Source organism: Periplaneta americana, chromosome 10 (genome assembly GCF_040183065.1).
Source record: "Periplaneta americana isolate PAMFEO1 chromosome 10, P.americana_PAMFEO1_priV1, whole genome shotgun sequence".
NCBI classification, from domain to species: domain Eukaryota; kingdom Metazoa; phylum Arthropoda; class Insecta; order Blattodea; family Blattidae; genus Periplaneta; species Periplaneta americana.
Window position 1 is genome coordinate 83,097,758 of NC_091126.1, and position 24,611 is coordinate 83,122,368.

Genomic DNA, 24,611 nt, shown 5'->3' on the forward strand with positions numbered 1-24,611 from the left:
TCACAGAACCTCGGCCGAATCTGTCCACTTCCAGCACAACATTTGACAAGTAATCCTCGCCATGGCCTCTCCACACATGTACACAGCCATCACATTGAATCAGAGGAAATCGTGACTCGTCTGTGAACAACACAGCTCGCCAATGTCGAATTTGCCAATTGACGTGATTACGGGCAAACAGAAGTCGATCTGCACTATGTTTCAGCGTTAAGCAAGGCACTCGAATAGGTCGTCTGGGTCGTAAGTTCCTTTCTCGTAACCTATTCCTTACAGTGACTGCAGTTGGCCTTCTGAGGTCTTGTTGCAGTTGTCTGGCAGTGCTGGTAAGACGACGCAAAGCAGAAATGACCAGATATCGGTGTCATTTTGGGTTGTGATGTGTCAGCGACCTTGACCAACACGCCTGGTGAACTGACCTGTTTCATTGTATCGATTCCGTAACCAATAAATCACAGACGAGGAGACATTAAAGTCCTCGGCAACATGGCGAAAAGTCCACCCTTCCTGTATCAGAGTGACTGCTCTTACGACCTGTACGTCGTTAAGATGCCTCATTGTACGTGTTCGATGGAATATGAACTCCAGAAATGACAAATTCAGTCTGTTTACCTCACTATGACACAAGTTTTTCACTTTGGTTTACCTCTCCTGGAACTGCAAGCCACTGCAAAGACTACTGAGACAGTATGACTGTGCTGTTGCATCGTTTGAATACACAAGATCTGAGTCTATGCAATACGACCCCTGGTACCATCTATGTCACAATTATAATAACATACCAGACATTCAAAAACATGTTCCGCTAACTCTTTTGAACTGTGTATTTATTGCAGTTTTATTTAAGTAAGTTGTTACTCATGGTATTGAACATTTCTCTTCATCATTTTAGTCATCTGTGGCTATAGCTCTGAATATTCCATATTATTTGCGTTAATAATACCAAATTTTGCATAGATAAACGAAAAAAAAAAAACACAGATAATCGAAAACGCGAAATTTTATTTGAAATTGATGCAACTCGTGGTTTTCTGCCACTTGTAGCTGCATCAAGAAAGTTCTAACCTTGGCACCATTTTTTCTAATTGTACATTAAATTAAACTATCGAAGAGAAAGCATTTTTGAAGCAGTTTAGGGAAGGATGGAATTGTGTTGAGAAAAATACATGCTAAACTCCATTCACGTCATCATGTTTGGCATTTCTTTATGGCCTTTCTTAATTTTTAAACAAATATTAATAAAAAAAGTAATCGTACATAGAATTCTGCAGAATGTATAATCTGAGCATGGATAATTAGGACTGCTGTATTTCATATTATTTACATCTTTTGCAGCAACATAATCTGTGATAAATTTCTTTTACAAGCTGCTGATCAGGCTCGGCATCTTCAAGACCAAATGTCTGGAGCAGCAATGGCAATGCCCCCTGATCCCAAGGCTGCTTTCAAGGCAGAGTGGGAAGCCCTGGAAATCTGCGAGCACCACTGGGCTCTAGCGAACATAGAGAACGAGATCCTGGGCCTGGCTGGCCCTCCTGCTGACAGCATGTACCATCAGAACAAAGTTGATTGATCACTCCATTTTTCACTTTTCCTTGTACATATACGTAATCTTTTTTGTTAGGACATTTTCTATCACTTTTCCTTGTTTTGTGTGTGTCTATATTTATATATAGGACTTTCTCCATTGCTTTTGAGCACTCCTTGAGCTACAATTTTCAGTACCTAAATAATAAATATCCACAATACAAGTCGGCCTGAGCAGCACAGTTGGTATAGTGCTGGCCTTCTGTGCTCAAGGTTGCGGGTTCGATCCCGGCCCAGGTCTCGATGGCATTTAAGTATGCTTAAATGCGACAGGCTCATGTCAGTAGATTTGCTGGCATGTAAAAACTCCTGCGGAACAAAATTTCGGCAGACTGGCGATGCTGATATAACCTCAGCAGTTGGGAGCGTCGTTAAATAAACCATAATTTTTTTCCCCACCATACTTTGGTTGCTTAATTTCCTTAGATGTAATGGTCTTCTTATGTAATAAACGAAATTCAGTATGTAACAAATTATAGCTAGAAGATAATTTTGATTTTAGTTTACACTTTGTTAGTTTATATTATATTTATATATTTTTTATAGATTACTTCAAACATAGTTCTACCTCAAAATCTAAAAATTTCCGTGCTACATTCCCAACAATTGCAATCATTTCAGCAAGATAGTCCTGCTAATACGAAGTCAGCAAGTGTAGCTACTACATGAAGCCTGGCTGAATTATCAAGCTATGGGAAATGTATAAATATCATTACACTTCAGAAAATTGACAGCCGTTACCAAGACTAGGTGGAATATGAGTGGTAGAGTAAAGAATTAAGTGTTTTATATATTATATTTATGTATGTTTTCAAACAATGGAATGTACATAAAAATCATCACTTCAGTTCAGGAAACTGACAGCCATTACGAAGACTAAGCAGAATATGAGTGAAATTGAATTAAGTGCTTTGTGTTTGTGTGTGTGTGAGAGAGGGGGGGGGGTGCGAGAGACCTAGAAGATGCTGGTAATGCTTTTGCGTAATACCCACATCTGTTCTTTATAATAAGTTTGAAGGACAATGCTTCTAAATTGAGTTTATAACTTCCTGACCTAACAGCAAAGATACTATTAGAATACAGAGAGAATGTTAGATAAGGGAATTAGTGGGATCCTAATTTTAGATCACACACAACATAAAGTGCAAAGGGAAGCAAGATTATTCAAACAACTGGCTTATTCTCCCATTAACTATACCTGTCCTGTTACTACAGTAGAGCATCGATTATCCGAATACCAATCAACCGAAACATCGGTTAACCAAAATTGTTCCAGTCGGCGAATTCAAATTTGCGGGCGTGCCATGTAGAAGTTTTGCTAGCGCTGTTAGCAAGATTTAGCGGCAAAAAAAAAATCAGCTCTGAAGCAAAAAAATGGACTTCTTTACCTAAACTTTAGGCCTACTTTAATGGCCATTTTCAACTTGTCAAATGAGGCTAGTCAGTTCTCTGTGTTATTTGTAAAACGTGTGATACAAAATATAGATTGTATGTACAGTTTTGTGTTTAATATCAGTGTTTGTTTGTTTCATACTGCTCCTATGACACCGGTACAAATTGTTTTCGTAAATGATTGGTTATCTGAAAAATCAGTTATCCAAACAGTTATCCGCAATTGTTTCAGATAATCGATGCTCTACTGTATTGTTAAGTCATTTAAACTTTACGTTTAGATGAAGTGCAGTTTTAATTTTTTTCCATTTTGAACAGCTGGAGAATGCATGTGATACAGCAGCACTGACTGTGTTGACTATATTCTTTAAGGATTGACTGCAGTAGTCAAGTGCAATATTACCACATTATGTTGTCATTGAACTGTACTGAATTGACAAACTATACAACTTTTGCCTCATTTTTCTATATAATCTATAAACACTCACCCATGAGGTTGGCTCTTATTTAAACACGGCTGTGGGTTTCTCCCTCTATTATTTCTGCATCTTTATCATATTAGCTCTGAATAATCTCAGTAATTTGAAAAAATCATTAAATAAAACCAAAATAAATATTCTGTATTTGGTACTACTGCTGTGTATGTCTTAGCTCTTGAGCTTTTATGAGGTTAAGTGTGGTGTACAGGGAAATGCATGAAACAGGGAGAGGATTGTTTAGGCTGCATGCGAACTGCAAGTGTTGCTCTCTGGCAGCAGTGCCACGCAGCTTTTAGTGGGAGTCGTGTGTACGCTTATACAGCTCAGTAAAGAACGAATCTTTCGCTAAAGATGACTGATGTTAGTGGTTGTGGTGGTTCTAATAAGAGTAACAATGAATTTTCCGTTGTTGAGTATAGCTTTGCGTGCAAAAACTGTTCCCTTGAACGAAATGTTTCTTGTTTTAAAATGAAAAACTGCATGCAAATAGATACCTTGGATTATGGCTTTGAAGAGGGATACAATTGACAGAATACAGTTGACTTCATGAAAACATTCTTGTGTTTGTAGTCGACATTTCATTAATTATACACCTATGAGGCAGCCTAATAACCCAGGATAAACTATACCAAGATAATATATGACCCTGGAATAACACAATAGATAATGTTGCGATGAGTTACAAGAGGAAAAAAGTCAGGCATAGGAAAGACGAAATAGAAGAGAATGTCAACAATGTAAAATTTCCTTGCTGCTAAATAGCATGTGTTTCAAGTACATAGGCAGAATTTACTTATTCAAATTGTTGTGATACTGTAAATGTATTGTTCTGTACTTTGAAAAGTAACTGTGACACAGAAGTTCAGACAAACCTTAGTTAACCTGGCTTTCAATTGTACATTAACAGTTAATAGAAGAAATATTCTTTTCGCTTTGTTCAACTGTGTCACGAACAATACCAACTGTTCCAAAATCGAACTTGATATGACAGAAGTTTCATATTCATATTCTTCTAATATGTATGTATTTTATTTTTTTGGAAAAACTCTTTCTTAGAAAAAATCCTCATTAGTTTCCACAGAGTAAATTGCTTGTTGTAGTGTTTTATCATGAAACATTTCTTGGGCAGTTTCTTCTTTAGATTATAAGTTAGAGCAAGGACTTGAATTTTTCCCATTTTTGGAGAACGGCTGTTTCTGTTGAAACATTTTCACTATTAATGAAAGAGCATAATGCAGCAAAATGTTTACATCTTCCTGATAGGCCTGCTATACATTCACATTCACCTTTTATGACATTCTTGTCATAATCTATCTGAAAGCAATAATCATAAACAAAATTTTTACATGATATTATTTGGCTAAAGCATAATATTACTATATACTAAAGTAACAATTGTATATATTTTCTTCATTGAACATGACTCATCATCTTTATGTAAAACTCGAAAATAAATGATAAGAAAGTTTACTTTGATTTTAATGAAAGAAGGTTGCTGATTAACACTGGTTTCTCATAAGTATTTGCTGGATATTTTTCCTCCTAATCTTTCTTTCACTTCAAACACACGTTTGTTAACTTAAGACATTTTTTTTTTTAATTTAGGTACAGGGCCGGAACTGTGATGAGTTCCATTTTATTTTCTGAAATCAAATGTATATTATAATTGATCGTAAATTGCTTTTGGAAGCCTTAACTCAATTTTGTGCAATGCCTGCTTACAAAGAACGAATAGAAGCTACTAGTTTATGAATTACATTCTTTTTTTCGGCAGAGGACCCTTAGGCAAGCACCACAGTCTTAGACTTATTATGCAATCTCCTTACATTCGGATGATTTTGAAGTCCTTAGGACCACTCTTCAAGCACATGATTCATTGCTTGGTGCCATCTTATCGATTTGGTTATGGCATCCAGTTCTGACGAAGTCCGCGTGAACAGCAATGCCAATTCATCTTCCTGTTAAAATGCTGCCTCAGATTGATGGCATCTGTACGCAATTCATATACTTGCATTCTACTGCATCCTTTGACTCGAAGATTGCACCACCACAGATTTTGCGACTCACCAAGTTGCCATCTATCTGAGGGAGCTACATTCTCTGGTGTGCCATACTTCACTTTAGATGCCTCTATGACTCCCTGGGATTTGTGAGCTCCCCTAGATAGGTGACACCTATGTACGAATTTATAAATGACATACAGCAGTTCCTCCCAGCAAAACATTTCTGTTCATGTCGCTAGAGGCACTTGAAGTCAAAATAGCTGCATTAGCACAGTCTATACAATTTGATATTAAATAACTATATGAATTTACTCAGAAATGGCTGACTGTAGGTATAGTTGGGAAGCCTTAATAAAAAGACAGGCATACGATTTGAAATACAATAGTTGTCAGTCCTCTCATCCATAGTTTCACGAAGATCTGTCGTCACATGGTCTGCACTCCACACAGAAGTTCAGAGCTGAGATATAAACAGTATTACTACCACCTGATGTCCCACACCGTGGCGTCATGGTCTAAGGCATCCCGCCTAGGACTCTCATTATGGAATGTGTGCCAGTTCGAATCGTCATGGGGGAAGAAATTTTCTCATTAAATTTCGGCCAGTGTATGGGACTGGTGCCCACCAGCACTTGGGGAGCTAAGATGGATAGCGAAATCTGGTTTCGAAAGCCAGCTAAAGTGGCTGGGGGATCATTCTGTTAACCACACGGTACCTCCATTCTGATTGGATGATCGTACACCTGTGCTTTGGCATGTGAATGTGAGGTCAGCATCCGGCTGGTCAGTCTGGGGCCTTCAAGGGCTGTGGCGCCACGGATTATTATTACTACCACCTGATACTAATTAGGTTATATAATTTGTGTTGGTAACTGAAATTTAACCTGCTCATGATGGATTGTCGCATTGTTCTACCAGCCTAGGTATATTACCTGATATCATGAAAACATGGAGGGGGAAAGCAACTGACCACCCTACTCCATACCTCTTGGCTTAGTTGCCTCATGAATGATGCCTTATTGGTATCATTTATGAGGTTCAAACCTGTCTTCGGACAGTTGACTAAGCAACAGCATGAAAACATATACAAAAGTGAACCAAGTGAAAATGAGAAAAGTGTCCAGATGGTACCAAAAATTGTGACTTGAGTGATTTTGACATTGCAATGGAAGAAGTCCATATAAACATTAAAATTAAGAATGCACGATTTATTGTGTTGGCAATTTGCTCAGGTGAATACTGTGAGGCATGATGAGTTCGAAAATTATTGGACCATCATTTGTAGTAGTAATGGGTGTGAAACCTGAAAATTAATATTTTATATGTTGAAGTGGAACGAATTGCAGCATTATTATATTTATTTTCTCTACTTCAAGTTAGTGTGATATTTTCTGTGTTTTGTTTCAAAGCCACGTGAATAAGGTATTTAAAATACTGTATATTAGGATGTGGAAAAATGTGAACTGGCTTGAACCATGAGTTTCAGTAATTCTATACCTTAAAGTGATACAAGATTTAGTAAGAGCATTCCACAGTTATGTTTCACAGTTTTTCAATTTGCGTAATTTATAGATATTAAACTGGACTGCAGTAGAGTTAATATACGTAGTTTTGTGTTAAGAATGTGGAATTTATTGACTATTGAAGGATGTATTGTGATATCCCCATTGTTATGTTGTTTGTGCCTCAATGGAAGATTGGTACAAGTGATGTGATTGTTCTGAACCACCAATAAATTGGAAAAGTATTCATGTATCTTTTTATTTCTGTCAGTGAAGATTATTTTTATGGTATTATTTTTTTAGGTTTCGAATTGTGCTAATAAAAATGTTCTCAAGATTTTTGAACTACAAGTTGTCATTATTGCATGGAGTCTATTGCATAACTATGCAGTAGTCTCTGCTATAAGGGGTTGTGACAGTGCTTCATGAATTGTTAGATTTTTTCTGGACCTAAAAATTGCACTTTAATATACAGTGTGGCGCATGAAATGTCATACACTGAAAATGTCTAATAAAACGTTTAATTTTGGGTTTAGAACTTTCAAATTTTGTTACGAGTAGCCTTAGTCCATGCATGGTTCAGTAGAAGGCAGCATTTGTCAACGTCGCGCATGCGGAGTGCCACCCGCTGAGATTTGTGAAACATGGCGAACAAGGGCTGGTTGACACTCGAACAGAAAGTGAAGACACTGTTGTTTTACGCGCAAACAAAGAGTGTAACCATGACTCAGGAACATTTTCGTGTTTATTTTTGTACGAGGTGTATAGACTAGCCGCAAAATTTGAAACTAATGGCAGTGTTTTAGAGAAGAAATGAACGCATGCTGCCACAGTCCATATTCCGGAGAGTATTGAGGCTGTGAGAATGGCTTTGACATGAAGTCCTGCTAAATCCAGCAGACGAGCTTCTGCCAATTTGGACATCTCACCTTGTTCTCTTCAGAGGATAATTCATGCTGATCTGAAATTATTCCCATACAAAATTGCAGTGCTGCATAAATTAACTGCAAATGACAAAGAATAGCGAGTACAGTTTGCTGCTTGGGCTCTTGCAGAAGATGATGCCGTGATTCATAACACGTGGTTCTCCGACGAGGTGTATGTTTATCTGAACGGTTGTGTGAACAAGCAGAATGTCAGATTTTGGGTGAGAGAAGCTCTTAATATTGTATCTTAATATTGCAGGAGATCACGGGAAAAGGTTGCATAGGGTATCTTTTCAATGCGAAAGCCTCATTCCCAACAAATACGAAAGGCAAACTCGGACCATGTGATATTAATAGCTCTACTGCAGGTATATGTAAAGACCCATCTTTCAGTGCCTTCCTGAGTACACTATTTGAAAAAACACCACCATCACTATTTGTTCCTTCGGCACCCACATTGATCACTGTAAAACGGCAATTTCACATATCCTAAATCGTTTCCTAGTTCAGTTTCTTTCTCTTTCTTCACTTTCCATGACAGCAGTGAATAAAATTGCCTCCTCTTCAAATATTTTAATTGAATGTAATCCAGCCTTCTTAAAACATCTGTTTTACTTAGTTTAGTTTAGCTTAGCTAGAGTTTCGTATCATAGCATGTCATAGCTTAACACTGGTTAGTGTAGCTTGACTTAGCTTAGTTTTGCTTTGCTTTCTGTGTGTGGTACCCTTAACTATCAACCATAATGGAAAAAAGTGAAAGTGGAAACCATGATAAAGTCCTTCAAAAAGTACGGAATTTCTAATGCTATGGATGGCACAAAGGACGATTTGTGGAATACTGATGACAAAGAAGAAACCGGCTCTCTACATTCAAAATGGGGCCCATATGACAAAGCTATCAGCAGTGAAAGTCAGGATGTACTTTACGAGTTCTTTCCTCAGACGACAAATGTGATTTATTTAATTTTATAATGGTTTTAGTGTAGAATTTTAAGGTCTCTTTTCTTGTATTATGTACCATATAGGACCACCCCCGATTTTTTAGTATTTTTTAATGATTCAACTATCGTCTTATCTGTGGAAATATACGGTTTTTTTTCTCAGATTGTGTGAAAGATTCTACAATAATGTTAAGAGTTCAATATTGATGGTGTTTATAATGAACTCTTTGGAGTATATTATGTTTTCAGTTATTATTTCAAAGACGAAAAACATAATAGATCTAGTACCTTTCTCTTAATAAAAATCAGTGTTCACAATACTTAAATGATTAATCATCTCCATCTCTTGAGTCCAACAGTAATATTTTTCCATGCTTCATTAGTCAAGAGTACCCCTATGAAGACGTTTGCTACAGATCTATTTGCTGAATCTTTGGTTTAGACTGTTGAGACCCAAATTTTGTTACCTGATACTATTTCCTTATGTAATTATCACTTTTTTGTAGCAAACTTTCAAGTAATATTTCCGCTATTTTCTATTTGTGTATTTTTCTAGAAATTCTTTCATGCAAGAATTTCCAAGTTTTTGAAATGGAATATTAGTAAAAACAGACGCAAGACATGAGTCTTTAAAAAATTCAGTTTGATTACTTGGAAATGATGACGTTGAGAATATTCCTTTCTGTTTGTTTACTTGTAAAATTTTAATTTGGTTATTGTATCTTTCAGAGTTCCAGTGCTGTCATATGAACCATCTCTGAACATAACTGATTTTTAGATTACATAAATTGCATTGAATTGTTTTTCTATCACTAGAAAAAAATATGTCTACCAAATTCCTGTAAAAGTAATTATTTGTAACTTACAGACATCTTTACTTTTTGCATATTTATTAATTTTTTATCGCCAGTCTTCGACTGTGGGTACAACGTTCAACCACAGTGTCACCTCTGAAACATCTAGTTTTGCACAACACGTACATATATTCTCCTCCCCCTCATGGTGTTGTCATTTTTCACTTCTTTATCACATAAAAATCGTCATCCTAAAAATATGTTGCTTCAGTCGAAACAGTTGGAAATCAAAAGCTGTGAGTTGGCAGTTGTAAGGAGGTGAGGGAGGAGAAAATAGCACACTGTCCATAAAATGATGACAACCGTATTCTAAGACAAGCAGATATTATTTGTTGATTTCATTCACAAAAGGGAAACAACACTGACCATTTCATTGAAACAGCACAAATTGCTTGAAACTATTCATCAGAAACTTATTAGAATGCTGTTCGAAGGTGTCAGATTTTATATGGAATGCAACTCCCAATACTGCAGGAAAACGATTTTCATCTGATGAAAAAGAGTTAATTTAATATACTGGCTGAAAGTTGTAGGCGAAAATTTTCATGAAGAGGGTATAGTGTCAGTTGATAATATTTTTAATGTATTACATGAGAAAGTCTGAATTTTTATTTTCTGTCAGTTCATTTAAGGAAGAATTCAACCTGCTATTAACATATCTTTCAAAATTTCGCTGTTTCCTCATGGAAGATACATTGTTCACACACTAGACTCTGATTTTCATGTAATTCAGAGGAATCGTTCTTTTTATTTGCACTTCTTAGGGATACATGTTGTGAAATTTTTTTCATGTTTTTCCATGATGTACATACTGTTAAAGGATCATATACAGTCGAACCTCGATACAGCAATCTTCTGGGGGGCTAGAAAATTTGTGTTATTATATCAGGGTTATTGTTGTGCTGAGGGTTTATGAAATTTTTCCCACATTTGTGTTCTGAAAGAGAATATAGTAGAAATAATATAAAGCAACATTACATACCAGTACTATGAAATAACATTTACTCACCATTTGATTACCCTGTTTGATTTTTCTTTGTAGGCTATAACTTTAATGAAAGTATTTCCATGTCTGACTTTAAAACATTGTAGCCAACCGTGCTTGCTTTGAAGTTCGAATCACCAAGTACACTGGCAAAATTATGTAATTTTTGACACAGTAGGGCCTGTTATAGGAATGTTAAGTGCCCTCATTTCATTAAACCACTGCAGACTGGCAAAATCAACGTCTTCTGCCACAGTTTTTAAACGCTTATGTTCAGAATTAATTTTATCACTTGCAACACTGTCCTTAATTTCCTTGAGTTTCATTATGAATGTTGCGAGTGTAGACTGCGCAAATCCATACTTTTCTAGCCACTCCAGTCTGCTTCAATCCCCTATCTAAATCACTAAATGTAGTTTTTTAGTCTCCAAACTGATTTGTCTTTGTGTTACACCTGCCTTTATTAAAAATAACACTCGAATGTGAAAGGTACCAGTGGCAGGAACCATACAAGCAAATTCTGTTAAGGGTCATGCATCCTTGAAGCAGGTAGAGTTCTATTGTAACACATTCCTTGCAAAGAATACCAAGATTGGTCAACAGAAGTATGAAATAGAGTAGACGAAATAACGGGAAAATATCTTCAATAGGGCAATACCAAGTGTGAAGAGTGAAATTGTAATGAACATAAAAACTTAGTAATTAAAAAAATACTGTATGTTTTTATTGTTATAAAAAATTGACCATTGTTGTAATGAGGGATAAAACGTATTTAAAATAAAGGAAATATTCCAGGATTGATAAAAGTTATTGTTGCAAGAGGTTTCATCATTATATCAGTTTTCATTGTTTAGAGGTTCGACTGTATAGTGAAAACCGTCCATAACAGAATCACACAAAACCATTTTTCTTTTGTTAAATACAGGTAAAGATAAAATAAGGCCTATTTTACGTTACTCTTGTTATGCTCTTGGAAATGAAGTTTATATGCTTTTTACAGAGCTTTATTGTTTTTAATTAGACAACCTCGGGGCTGATATCTATTCTGCTCTGACACTTTAAGTGCCATTCAGTCTCTGCAGTCTTTCCATTAAGATGATCCCCTTGTGTTAAGAATACAGCAGCTATTCCACACACTCCTAAGCTCTGACTCCGAGATTGTAGTAGTGTGGATTCCTGGGCATGTTGGAATTCCAGGGAATGAGGCTGCAGATGCTGCCAGGGGGCAGGCATACCGATGCTCAGTTTGGTCAGCTACTGCGCATTGCGTCATGTGGAACACACTTCACTGCAAGTGAGACCGCTTGCTGCTTAATCGCCACAACACTAGTTATTGTTTCGGGATGAAGTAATAAGACATCTGATGATGCCATTGTTCTATTTGGTTCTGCAGCGTAGGGAATGCTATTGAGAGATGTCGGTCAAAATAAATAAATACATTCTCAAAACAGTTAAAGAATATGAAACTGTTTAATAAGGAAGAAATAGTATTGCACTAAACTTTAAATATTAAACATTAAGTTAATATATATAATGAACATTGCCTACGATTATTTCAACTTTACATTCTTTTGTATTTTCATCCTTTTGTATTTTCAGTTTACAAAATTCAACATACTATACTACATTTAGAAAATTGCTCCATAATTGAAGACCTCCCTGGAAGAACGATTAACATCAAATCTTTAAAATATGTGATTTAGGTGGGAAGAGTAATTTTGAAGATTTCATATTTATAACAATTAATTATTGCATTCAATAACTGAATAAACTTGTATGCTTGATTAGTCGAATTGTTTTGCTAGTAATTATAATAAAATATGCCCCTGATAGTAGGCCTATGTTTCTTTCTTCTGAAAAATTGTAGTTTTGTTGGTTACATCCTTATTCCCGGCAGGTCTTCAACTGTACATTTACGTGACAATTTTCCTCATCTTATTCCTCTGTCTTCTTTTCTCTTCATTCAGATTTTGTGCTACCCTATTAAGATGCCGCACTCGTATGTATGTCTTTGTTGTAACAAAACATCTGACAGCTTCGCGCGGTATTTTTTCATCTACTGCTTCCATTATTTTGTCTCTCACGACATTGAAAATATTTTGTGACTTACAATAATAAGTACCATGAATGTCTTTGAAAATGTTCTCACCTACTATCATAGCATTCACAAAATTCTGTGAGGCTTTCGTTAAATTCCCTCTGGAAAGGGAATCAATCCAAGTGTTCCCTTTAGTAGGATTAATTTCGCAAAGTTCGGGATGCTTTCCTCTCAATCGATGGTCAACATAACCTGCGAGATAATTCAGGCCTTCCCGACTTGCTATGTCGCCGTTAAAAATTTGTGAATCACAGAGTTCGGGAATATCCGCTACATCGGAAGTAGTTTCATCTATTGCAGCTGATCCCAAGCTAATGGTAAGTCTGAACTCTTTCTCAAGCAATACATTTTCATTTGCCCCTTCCTGGTGTGAAGAACGTCCTTGTATATCTGTAACTAAACAGGTTTCCTCAACTCTTTCATCTACATTACGTTTTGTGGGGAAAACCGCTGCCGAATGTTTGCCCATCACATAATTTCTCATTCGATATTTAAATTCTATAGGTGTTGGATGGGTGTTTTGATGTCCCATGCCTTTCATGTAAGAAAAAAAGCACTCTAATACATCTTGATTTAATTTGATAGTAGTTATGTAGTGGACTGTATATTCTCGGCTTAGATATTCAAGCAAGTCTTTTAGGGATTTGATACTCATAAGAATACCCTGCTGAAATGGTAATTTCATTCTAAGTCCCCTGGCTCTTATCGTTTCTATTATGTCGCTCATTTTATCTAAGATACTGTCTTGCTCATCTTTGTGCACACTGTATGCATTTAAAGGTACAGTTGAATTAAAAACATCGAACCAATCGTTAACAGATTTAATAAAATTTGCCGTGGGAATGGCGTCACCAATAATGAGATTATTTTCCTGTGCATAAATTAGAGCCTTTGAAACAGTATTAGAAAATAGTTGTGCTGCTGTTTTTACCTTTTGCCTTTCAGACCCTACTACATCCAAATGTTTTTGTGAAAGCTTGGGCAGCAGTGTAAGTTCAGATGTTGATTTATCAATCAGTTGTTGCACAAAACTTTTGTCTATAATGTCACCATTGGAAGTAATGAAGCCTTTGTCTAAGAAATGGTTTCTTACTAATTTCAGGAGATGTGGAATATTGGCGAATACAAACACTTCTGTGGTGTTGTCATACGGGTTGAGAAAGTGCGTGTTTTCAGAATTTACGCCCAGTTTTTTCCACAGTGCTCTATTCGTCCCACCCATGTCACAACAGCTACCGTATGGAACCCACTTTCTTCAAGTCTTATGATAACATCATAAAGAATGTTTTCAGTCATCGGCTGATCAAAACTATAATAAATTGGCTGCTTCCAATTACCAAATAAGCCACGAGCCATGATAATCTGTGCATATTTATGAGGACCTACTATCTGACCTAGTTTTCTATCTACACAAATTGTACTATTTATTTTCATTTCATCAAACGAAATAACTGTTGTTTTTTTTAAACTTGTCTAGATCTTTACCTTTTGCTTTCATTAAGGAAATAACATCATTCAAAATTCCATTATCACAATTAAAATTTTGGGCCCATTTCCTTAAAGTGCTTATGTCCGGTAACAGATATTTAAGTTGATTGCGTAAATATCGGTATGCCTTTGCACTAACACATTTCAATTAAATTGCAGAAGCGATGTCTTCTGCTGACCAATGAACTTTTCTTTTCCTCCCTAAGACGCAACTGATTTGGCCTGGAGTAAAAAAAATTGAGAGTACTTCTTTTATCTCGTTTTGATTCGAATTGGCTGCTTCTAGTTGCTCCCTTAATGAACATTTTTCTTTTTCAACCATTTCAGACTTGACTAAAACTTCGGTTAATTTAGCTTCAAGCTGCTGGACTCGCTCCTGCAATTGTTTAACTGTTTCCTGAGAAAATGGTTGAGGTTCTTTTGATGAGACAGATTCATAATTTGTGTCACTTAGCTGTGCATTTGAGGATGGTCTGAAATAAAAGAAAAGCAGCCTATGTAATTTGGAAGTGTATTAAAAACTATGCAGGCCTAATTACTAATTAAAAATAAACTTAATTTTTCATTACACTGTTTTAACAATTTGAATGTATTACTTATCATTGCATTGAAAATAAACTGTAGCTTGTGACGAAATGAAGAAAAAATAGAAGGGAAAGTGAATGTTTTGTTGCTTGAGCTAAATATGACAAAATACTATACAGTATAAAGTTTTTTAAAAACAAAAATATTTGTGTGTACTTTCTGCTTACAATTAACTTTTAAATTAAATGTATGTTTATTAGAATATCTTACTCTGCTTGGTTGGCTTGTTGAAGCAGTTCCCGCACGAGATTTTTTTTACTTCTTTTGTTTACCCTATCTTCCCTTTCGGTGTTTTTGATGACTGAAGTTGTCGGAAGATTCAAAGTAGGAAGTGCATCTTTCTTTAATTTTCTCACTTTAATGGGGGAGTACTTTAGAAGTTTTTCCCGCAAGCTCTTGTAGTATGAATCCTCATCAAAATGAATGGAACATATTCGAGCTGTAACAGAATTAATTCTTAAGTTCGCAATGCAATGGAAACCGTACAATTGAATCAATATCCTAATTATTTTGTTTCAATTACCTGTTTTGACGTTAATTTTATCTCCTCTCTTGCACAAAAATGTCCACCTTCTGGCAAAGTCTTCGTCTCTAGGGAAACAAAAAAACTTAACACCTTCTTTGCCCGCAGTATTCCTCCTTCCATTGTTACAACCAAACACTGAACAATGCGACATAACAGTTCAAAGTTAACTGCTTGGCACAAACAAAATCAGCCACTCGCATCTACCCTCGTAGGAATAGCACTGCCGAATGCTTTGTTCCCTCGGCAGCCACATCAGCCACATGTGTTCCAAATGACGTCACGCGCTTAGGAGGAAATGCGCATGCCTTTACCATCTCTTCTTAGTACCATGAGATGCTGCAGCCAAAGATGATGCTATGAATGGCACTCTGGCATGTTGGCGTGAGAGGTGACTAGACTTACAAAATCACTTTAAATATAGAATATGGTGGCAAAGGGAAGGAGAATGGTCTGCGCTAGAGGGAAATAAATTACAAAGAATAAAGAATACTGTTCGAGTTTGGGATTCGTCCACAAGAGCGTCACGACACAGAGAAGTTTTACTCACCAGTTGAGGAGTGGCCATGTCATCTGACACATGACCATTTCTTACGTGGCGAGTCTCAGCTGGAGTGTGGTATATGCAGTGTTCCACTTACGGTGGAACATTTTTTATTGCATTGTAGAAAATATGACCGCGTCCATCGGAAATATGGAATTCAGCCGGCTCTACGTGATGCTCTTGGAAATAATTTTAATTATACAAATGCAGTTCTGAGATTTTTATTGAGTACAGGGCTTGACAGGGTGATTTAGTTTTTTATTGACCTGTTTTACTTATCCTCTGGGCCCTTTACATCCGGAGGTTGCATTTATTATTTAGTATATTTTTTTTAACAAACTTGACATTCGGAGCTTTTACATCTGAGTATTTTAGAAATGCGCCAGATAAGTTATTTCTGGTGGCATTTGTTTTATAATTTTTAATTGTTTCTTTTTAAATACTAGGTAGGGTCTGAGAACTTCTCACTTTATGATTTTTATGCATCACTGTTTTGAAACTGCATTTGTGTACCACGTTTTAACCGTGACAATGCTTTTTCGTTCTTTTAAGCATTCTGATTATTGTATTGTGTTTCTGTTTTATGAAGGATTTTAGATAAGGACACAAATAGCCATAGTAGCTGACGTGCCCTTTTTAAACTCCACTAACTACCGGTAACTCTACTGAAGTTCTGTAGAGCACTATATATTTTCCTATTTTGATGAACTATAGGCGCATAGCAAAGTAGATTACACTATAACACTTATTACTAAATTTCACAAAAGAAAAAAAAAATATTAGCTTTTCATTGTTTCGCTTATTTACAAGAGAATACATTACATGCAAAAATTACTGGACTTAATTGTGAAAGTAATTGAGTATTGTTTCCTGGACGTAACTTGTAGCAATACTGGCACGTTTTCCTGCAAACATTCCTTTTTTCCTTAATGATTAAAAAATCTCGAAGTCATTTCATTCAAGTTCAAAGTGTTATAAAATCTTGAAGAGTTGAATAGTTTCATGGTATGTTTTCGCACTCGATTCTTCAGAAACTTCTTCTGTTTCTTCACCATCGTCATCTTCCTGATCCTGTTCATTAAATTCCATTTGATTTTTAATGAATTGATTCAAGTCACTTAAATAATCATCAGTTGCAAAATAGGTCAATATTCACGTAGTTGTCTGCCGTGATGTTTGTAAAATTAACCTGACTGTGAACAATTGCAACTTATCTGCATCATTTCAATTGGTTTTATGGATTTTACTCTGTCATACTATTCCTGCTCTTCTGATTCAGGACTTCTGGATAGGTAGTTTCTTTGGATAGGTAGTTGTGTAACTAATTCTGCAATCCAAACTGCCACATCTGTTGGCCTGGGTGGCACAGTCGGTAGCATCCTGGCCTTCTGTGACCGAGGTTGCAGATTCAATCCCAGCCCTGGTCGAAGGCATAAGTATGCTTAAATGGGACAAGCTCATGTCAGTAGCTTTACTGGCATGTAAAAGAATTCCTGTGGAACAAGCTTCAGACACACCAGCAACATTGATATAACCTTGGTAGTTGCGAGCGTCATTAAATAAGACATGATTTACAATTTTTACATTCATCACAGAAATTTATTGCGCAAATTCAGAAGCATACGAAATTAAATCCATGTTTGAAATGATGGATTGCATTACTGACTTGCGGTAATTCACTTTCATGCACTTTATTGTATTTTAGTCCATAGATTGCACCACACTTGTCAAGTTTGGGTGGAAATCATGCAGATTTTATGTTCAACAGGTTCAGATGTGGGTCACATGTTGCATTGTCTATGAACAAAAAAATATCTACGTAAAGATTCTAATAACAATTGTTACCAAAAAAATTTTTGTTTGTTCTGCTTTCTGATCCTTTTAAGTCCCTCCAGCCATTATTCCATAATTGCAGCAGTCATCCACTTCGTTTTGTTCGACTCCTGTATCATTGGAAGATTATGTTAATATGTTTGCAGCACCATGGTCCAAATCATTTTAATTATATGGATTTCTCTATCTAAGGCCTGCAGAACCTGTAAGTAGGAGAAATATGACGTCAGCCTCACACCACTTCTATTGGGGATGATCGACTGCTGCGTAGAGTTGTTTACATTGCAAGATCCATCAGTGGCGGCACTATAATTTTCGAAAAGGATTGTAATAAAGTCATTGTATTTATAATGCATAATCTCGTTTCAAAGTTTACAATTATGCTAGATTTCCTATCTGTAGTTTCTTTGAGATTTCTTTGCACCTAGCCTGCTTTAGATTCTCGAAAACTTTCCTCCTTTCATCACCTATGGAAACATAAATTTATAGCATTTAAGTGATGAACCTTGAAAGTCCCTATTCGTTCCAATACAAAATGAACACAACGAGTGGTGTCCTTCATTTAACAGTAGCCTATATAAATAAATAATAAACAATTCGTAATAATGAACTTACCCGAAAGTTCGTCTATTCCATAAATCTTAATATGGGCTTTGTTGAAATGGGATTTAATATTGAAATGACGAGTAGAAATAAAGTGGATGAGACACAGTAAACAAACAATTCATTCATCTTCAACAACAAAATAACCATATTCCCATATCCTTTGGAGTAGTATTTCATCACGGGTTTAGATTTTGCCATGTTCCAGTTCTTTTCAAACTGCAATGTGTTTATTCATTCACTTATTTATTTATTTATTTAGTCATTCATTTATTTGGCTTCAGTGCATTACAGTGTTGAATGACAGCATTGACCTCCTGTCAAATAGCTATCACTCACTTATTAACATAAAATTTATGTATATCGTTCTATTACTATAAAACCAGTTAAGCCCAGTAATGCAAGCTTTGTAAAAACAGGAATTTAATGCACGAAAAATCATAATAAATTCTTCAAATATTGGTTTGTTGCCTACAACATTTCGGACTTATTCCATTTTAGTAGAATACAGAGCACAGAAAGACAAGTCGGGGACTGTACTTAACTTATTTTACATAAAAAGTGGAATTAATCGATTTTACTAGTAGCCTAATAGGACGATATACAGGTTGTTTCCGGGCTGGTGTTACAAACTTTCAGAGATAATGGGGAAGGGCACATGTATCAATTTGAGATAAGGAACCCTGGTCCGAAAATGACTGAGTTATAAGCAAAAATAGTTGTGTGGAAATGGAATTGTAATTTGGCACCACGTACCCTCCTTCCCTTAACCTTTGGAACAGTCGTGGAAAGATGTTATGGGCCGGATGTCTCCTATGTGTGTACTTGGCCCGATACAATCTGTGAGCTTGTCTGCTGTTCCCATTGGCTCATCCGTATTCGAAAATCAGGTCTGCTTATTCTGCTCTTGTGTACTCCTCCATTTCACTAGGACTGATCGACTGGACACTGCAACTTGTACACATACACTGCTGTCTACAGATGTGCATATCAGGACCGACCATGTCCGTTACACATTACACTATCTGCATTGCTTTAGTGTTGTTTCCTGTCCCCTCCTGTCAGACAGCGCACTGAGTGAAATACTGTAAGTAGACAATGTAAATAACGTCAGATGAATACAGTATGTGTAAGATGTACAGATAAATACAAATAAATAAGGTGTACAGAGAAATAAAATTATTTCATTTCCACACAACTATTTTTGCTTGTAATTTTCGACTCAGTCATTTCCGGACCAGGGTTCCTTATCTCAACTTGATGCATGTGCCCTTTCCCATCATCCCTGAAAGTCTGTAACACTAGCCCTGAAATATCCAGTATCCTTTTTACATTATATGATATGATATACATAATTCTCAATATATTTAGTCGTGCTGACCCTTCACATTTCTGTATTTGGGTCAGCATTCCCTTACTTACACTATTTACAACTTTCTGCTCAATGAGAACTGACATATGCACACATACATTTTAAAATTTATTTTACATGTCTTTTAACTTATTTATTTCCCTCATATGTTTTTCTCTTACTTTCCAAAGGTATGTTCCTAAGGATTTTATTATCTGTTCATTTGTAATTCTTGATAGCATATTGTATACCTGCCGCCGCGAGAATGAATGTTGATGCAGCTGAGCGTAACTAGAATGCCATGACCGCACTGGAAGAAAAGGTGGGTGGGGTGGAAGGGGAACGAAGACAGTCACTCTGAGGAGCTACAGTTGTGCAGGTCTGCTCTATCTCATATAAAACTGTATAAAAGCACAGTAGCCGCTTTTTCGAAAGTTTACCTTGAGAGCATTTTTTCGCTTTTAAGGCAGAGTTTCTTGTCAGATAATGCCTGGAAAAATAAACCAGTTTCATCACGTTTCACAACATCTTTTGCCTTATAACTCTCCATTAATACACACAATTTCTCACTCCATTCTTCCACACATTCATAACATCCACAGATTCCCCATAAACACTGTTAAAAATAATAAAATGTCATTTCTGGATGCTTTCTTAGTCAGCCATTGGCTGCCTTAAAATATGCTACTCTTAATTTCTTTGCTACCTCCCTAGCTTTTGCAGAATGCATCCAGACAAATTTGTTTTTGCCTAGTACTTATCAACCAGTCCCACAAAATTTCATTTTCTTTGTTCTCCATGTCTTTCAGTTTTCTTTTAATAGAAAAATTTCTCCTCAGCACTCGTTTGTTTATTTATTTTGATTCTGGAATTCTGTACACTTGTGTTTTTCTTATTTTAAATTTATCTACAATCTATTTCACACTCAATTTACCTTTCTCACTTACCTCTATTACTTTAACTTTCGTGTTGAGATTGAGAACAACTTTTTTATTTGTAGCCATCATTGATTATGATTATACTAAATGACCTTAAGAGAGGAATTGCAATTTTAGAGGATTCTCCCTCATGGGCAGTGATATAGGTCATATTCACTCTCATACACACAAAATACATTTTTGTAGAAATTGGTGAAAATAGCTATTTTTAGGTTAGTACCACACTATCACAATACTAGTCGACTAGGGAAAGCTGTAGCAGTCCCAATGCAGATAAATTCCAATGTAAATGGTTTGTGAAATGCAAAGTAGGGTTATTCACTTCTTTATACTGTTAAAATTTTACAGTAATTGTCTTGCAGGTTACGGTAATTCACTTCTCTACACTTGACATTTTATAATAATTGAAGCGGTGAGATCAATAACTATACAAGTCCACTTCTGGTCATTCATTTTTTGCAAATTTGAAATTAAATTTTGGATATTTCCCCAAGTGTTACAGCTTTAAAAGTTGGTATACTATTTTGTCTTGATCTCTAAAACAACCAGAAATATTACGTGCAAAAAATAATTAGGTAAGAAATAAACTTTATTTTTATTTTTTATTTTTTTGCATTTTTCTCGAAACTTGTGTAAATGGACTTGAATGATTATTGATCTCACCGCTTCAATTGTCTTGCAACTTAGGGTGATTCACTTCTATACACTGTTAAAATTGTCTTGCAACTTACATTGATCCTTAATACTGAATTCTAGTGTCAATGCTCAGATAATAATTTAACAAGCAAAAGGTGTTAAAAGAAAAAAAAAAATGTGTGTATACATGTATGAAATTAAATTTTGGATATTTCCTCAAGTGTTACAGCTTTAAAAGTTGGTGTACTATTTTGTCTTGATCTCTAAAACAACCAGAAATATTACGTGCAAAAAATAATTAGGTAAGAAATAAACTTTATTTTTATTTTATTTTTATTTCTTGCATTTTTCTCGAAACTTGTGTAAATGGACTTGAATGATTATTGATCTCACCGCTTCAATTGTCTTGCAACTTAGGGTGATTCACTTCTATACACTGTTAAAATTGTCTTGCAACTTACACTGATCCTTAATACTGAATTCTAGTTTCAATGCTCAGATAATAATTTAACAAGCAAAAGTTGTTAAAAGAAAAAAGAAAAAAAATGTGTGTATACATGCTGAACCGGAGTTGCACTCTGGTGTGAGTTTGATTCCGGCTTGGGCTGATTATCTGATAAGGTTTTTCCCGAGGTTTTTTCCAACAGTAAGGCATATGTCAGGTAATCTATGGCGAATTCTTGGCTTCATATCACCAATTCAATTGACGCTAAATAACCCAGTATTTGATATAGTTTCGTTAAATAACCAAATAAAAAACTGAGACTATATTTTCCATTAAGCGCAGCCATTATGTGTTTCCATTTGTGCATTGTGCAGGTTATTTTTATATGAACAAATGTTTAAGTGTAAATGTCACAGGACCAGGAATTTTTCCCATAAGGCCAGGTTTTCGTTTAGTACAGATTTTACTGTATAACAATTTTTTGTCCCATAGCGCAGAAGTTCACTTAATTTCTCACGAACGAACATTGGGAAACTGATAACTTCACTGGTAGATTCCCAGTGAAACATGAGATACATTATACTTATATTTTAGATTGTATAGCATGTCTTCAGAAAGTAAGTGTAGTGTGTACATATTGGCACCATTTCAGAAATATGCTAATCTTGGCTTTGAAAGTTATGTTTATTTTAATTAATAGGTTATTTTACGACGCTTTATCAACATCTTAGGTTATTTAGCATCTGAATGAGATGAAGGTGATAATGCTGGTGAAATGAGTCCGGGGTCCAGTACTGAAAGTTACCCAGCATTTGCTCATATTGGGTTTTTATATACGACTCGCCAATCATGTTATTTCTATGAGTAATTAACAAAACTGACGACCGCTAATAATGTATAAGGACCAATAATGCTAAATTTATATGTGGGAAAAATGTCCCGTTGGTCATTTTAGGCATTTCTAACATTTTTTCAGAAACTATGCATTCTAGAGGGACAATTAATTTTTTTAAATGAACTACACCAAGAAATATTAAAAGTCAGAAACCTCCAACTTCCCTCGAAAATGATTAGAAGAGGGAGACATGTTTAAATTTCGGAATGGGAAAAAAATGTCCCATCGGACGTTCTAGTGTCAATTTCTCTAACTTTCTGATGTAGCTGTTAGAGTTCATTGTTGACAGCCTCTCCAAGAAATCGACGAGCATCAAGTTCTTTCCACTCCAAAACATGGAGGCAATGAGTTTTCTTGCTGTGTGATGATGCTATTCCATTGATTTTGGTTTGTTGGACTGTAGTTCAGAGTGATAGTCCTATGTTCTTTTACTAGAAAAAAAATATTACACAGGAACTTGTCCCCCTCTCCAAACTCAAAGCAATACATCTACAACAATTGCTTTCCTTGCACCAAGGCCAGGAAACAGCCACTTCAGAGTGCTTAGCTTCTCCCGCTACATTGCTGTTGTACGGGTACTCATATACCGACTGCTCTGTTTACTATACGAGTTTGCCACTTCTGCCTTGCACTTTTGTGGTCTTTGGTCAGCATTCTGGACACCCATCATGTACAGACATTTCGACTAGCCATGATTTTCAATTATTATTATAATAATAATAATAATTATTATTATTATTATTATTATTATTATTATTATTATTATTATTCTTACAGTCAACTCTGGATATAGTGAACATTCGGCTATAGTGAACCTAAGTCATTGGTCCCGACCTACAGACATTAAAAAGTACATTAATATTTCTGTTTATAGTGAACCCTCGCTTCGGTTAAAGTGAACCCTTGTATCCTGACAAATTCTTATTTGAAGTCAGACCTTCTTGTATAAAATTGAAAGAATGTGTTGAGAACATCATTCTAAGTTTCTTATTCCTTTAGTCAAAGGACAAAGGTAGGATTAGTGATTCCTAGACAATGAGCTGTACTGTAAATCCAGGCAACCTGTGACGATCTTGCCTCCACTCACTCAAAGGGTTGACATTCTGTTCTCAGACACTCTACTGCTAATTCTAATCCTCCACCGTCAAAGGGTGATGTAGAGCATTGAAACAACGGAAAATGAAATTGCCTTCTTTTATTAAAAGGGACGGACATTATGTCCAGAGGTAAGATTCCGATGGCTTTCAAACTCCATCAACCCTCTCCCAGTTTCCTTTAAGTGACGCGGGAAATTCCAAGGCTGAGTACGCAGTCATACCATAACAGCATTTGCCATTTCTACCTGATCTAGTGTTCCAACAGTGAATGTACTGTATAAAAATGTCGAAGCATAAAGTGTTTTCTTTGGAAGATAAGGTGAATATTATAAGTGGCACTGAATGTGGTCTTTCGCAAGTGGACGTGGGTCAACAGCATAGTTTAAGTAAATGAACTGTGAGTAACAGTATACAGTATACAGTGTAATCCATTCCACAAAAATGAAATATTTTATTTTCTTGTTCACAATTTCATTCATTTCTGTCATTTAAGGTTAGGGGAGAAACTCTTCAGATATAGTGAACTTAGGATATAGTGAACGAAATATGCAAGTCTGCAGAGGTTCATATATCCGGAGTTGACTGTATTATTAACACACTGCCTTTGCTGATAGACGATATGAGGTGCTTGTTGTTACAGACAGCCAGTGCAAATAATGTCCACTTGACTGATGTTTTGTGGCTTCTATGCAGAGATGACCATTGCTTGTCAGACAAGGGAACTTGTTCCTTGTTGATCTTTATCACAGCATCTCACCCAGTATCAGAAAATACACTTGTGGTAACATTTGTATAAACGTTTTTCAGTCATTTGTTGGTTTGAATTGAGGTCTCATCCTTCTGCAGCCAAGAATTCATATTAACAGCTTGCTGTTTCAACCCTATGTGTATATCTGATGTTTTGTTCCA

The 24,611-nt window shown here is 35.9% G+C and overlaps 1 protein-coding gene across 1 annotated transcript in view; it reads left to right on the plus strand.

Moving 5' to 3' along the window:
- Nucleotides 1-7,207, plus strand: part of EMC3 (ER membrane protein complex subunit 3) — a 28,191-nt gene extending 20,984 nt beyond the window's left edge. Inside the window, exon 4 of the mRNA XM_069837813.1 lies at nt 1,365-7,207. Coding sequence (XP_069693914.1) covers nt 1,365-1,570 — 206 coding nt within the window. The 3' untranslated portion in view covers nt 1,571-7,207. The remainder of the gene's footprint in view (nt 1-1,364) is intronic.
- Nucleotides 7,208-24,611: the final 17,404 nt, after the last annotated feature.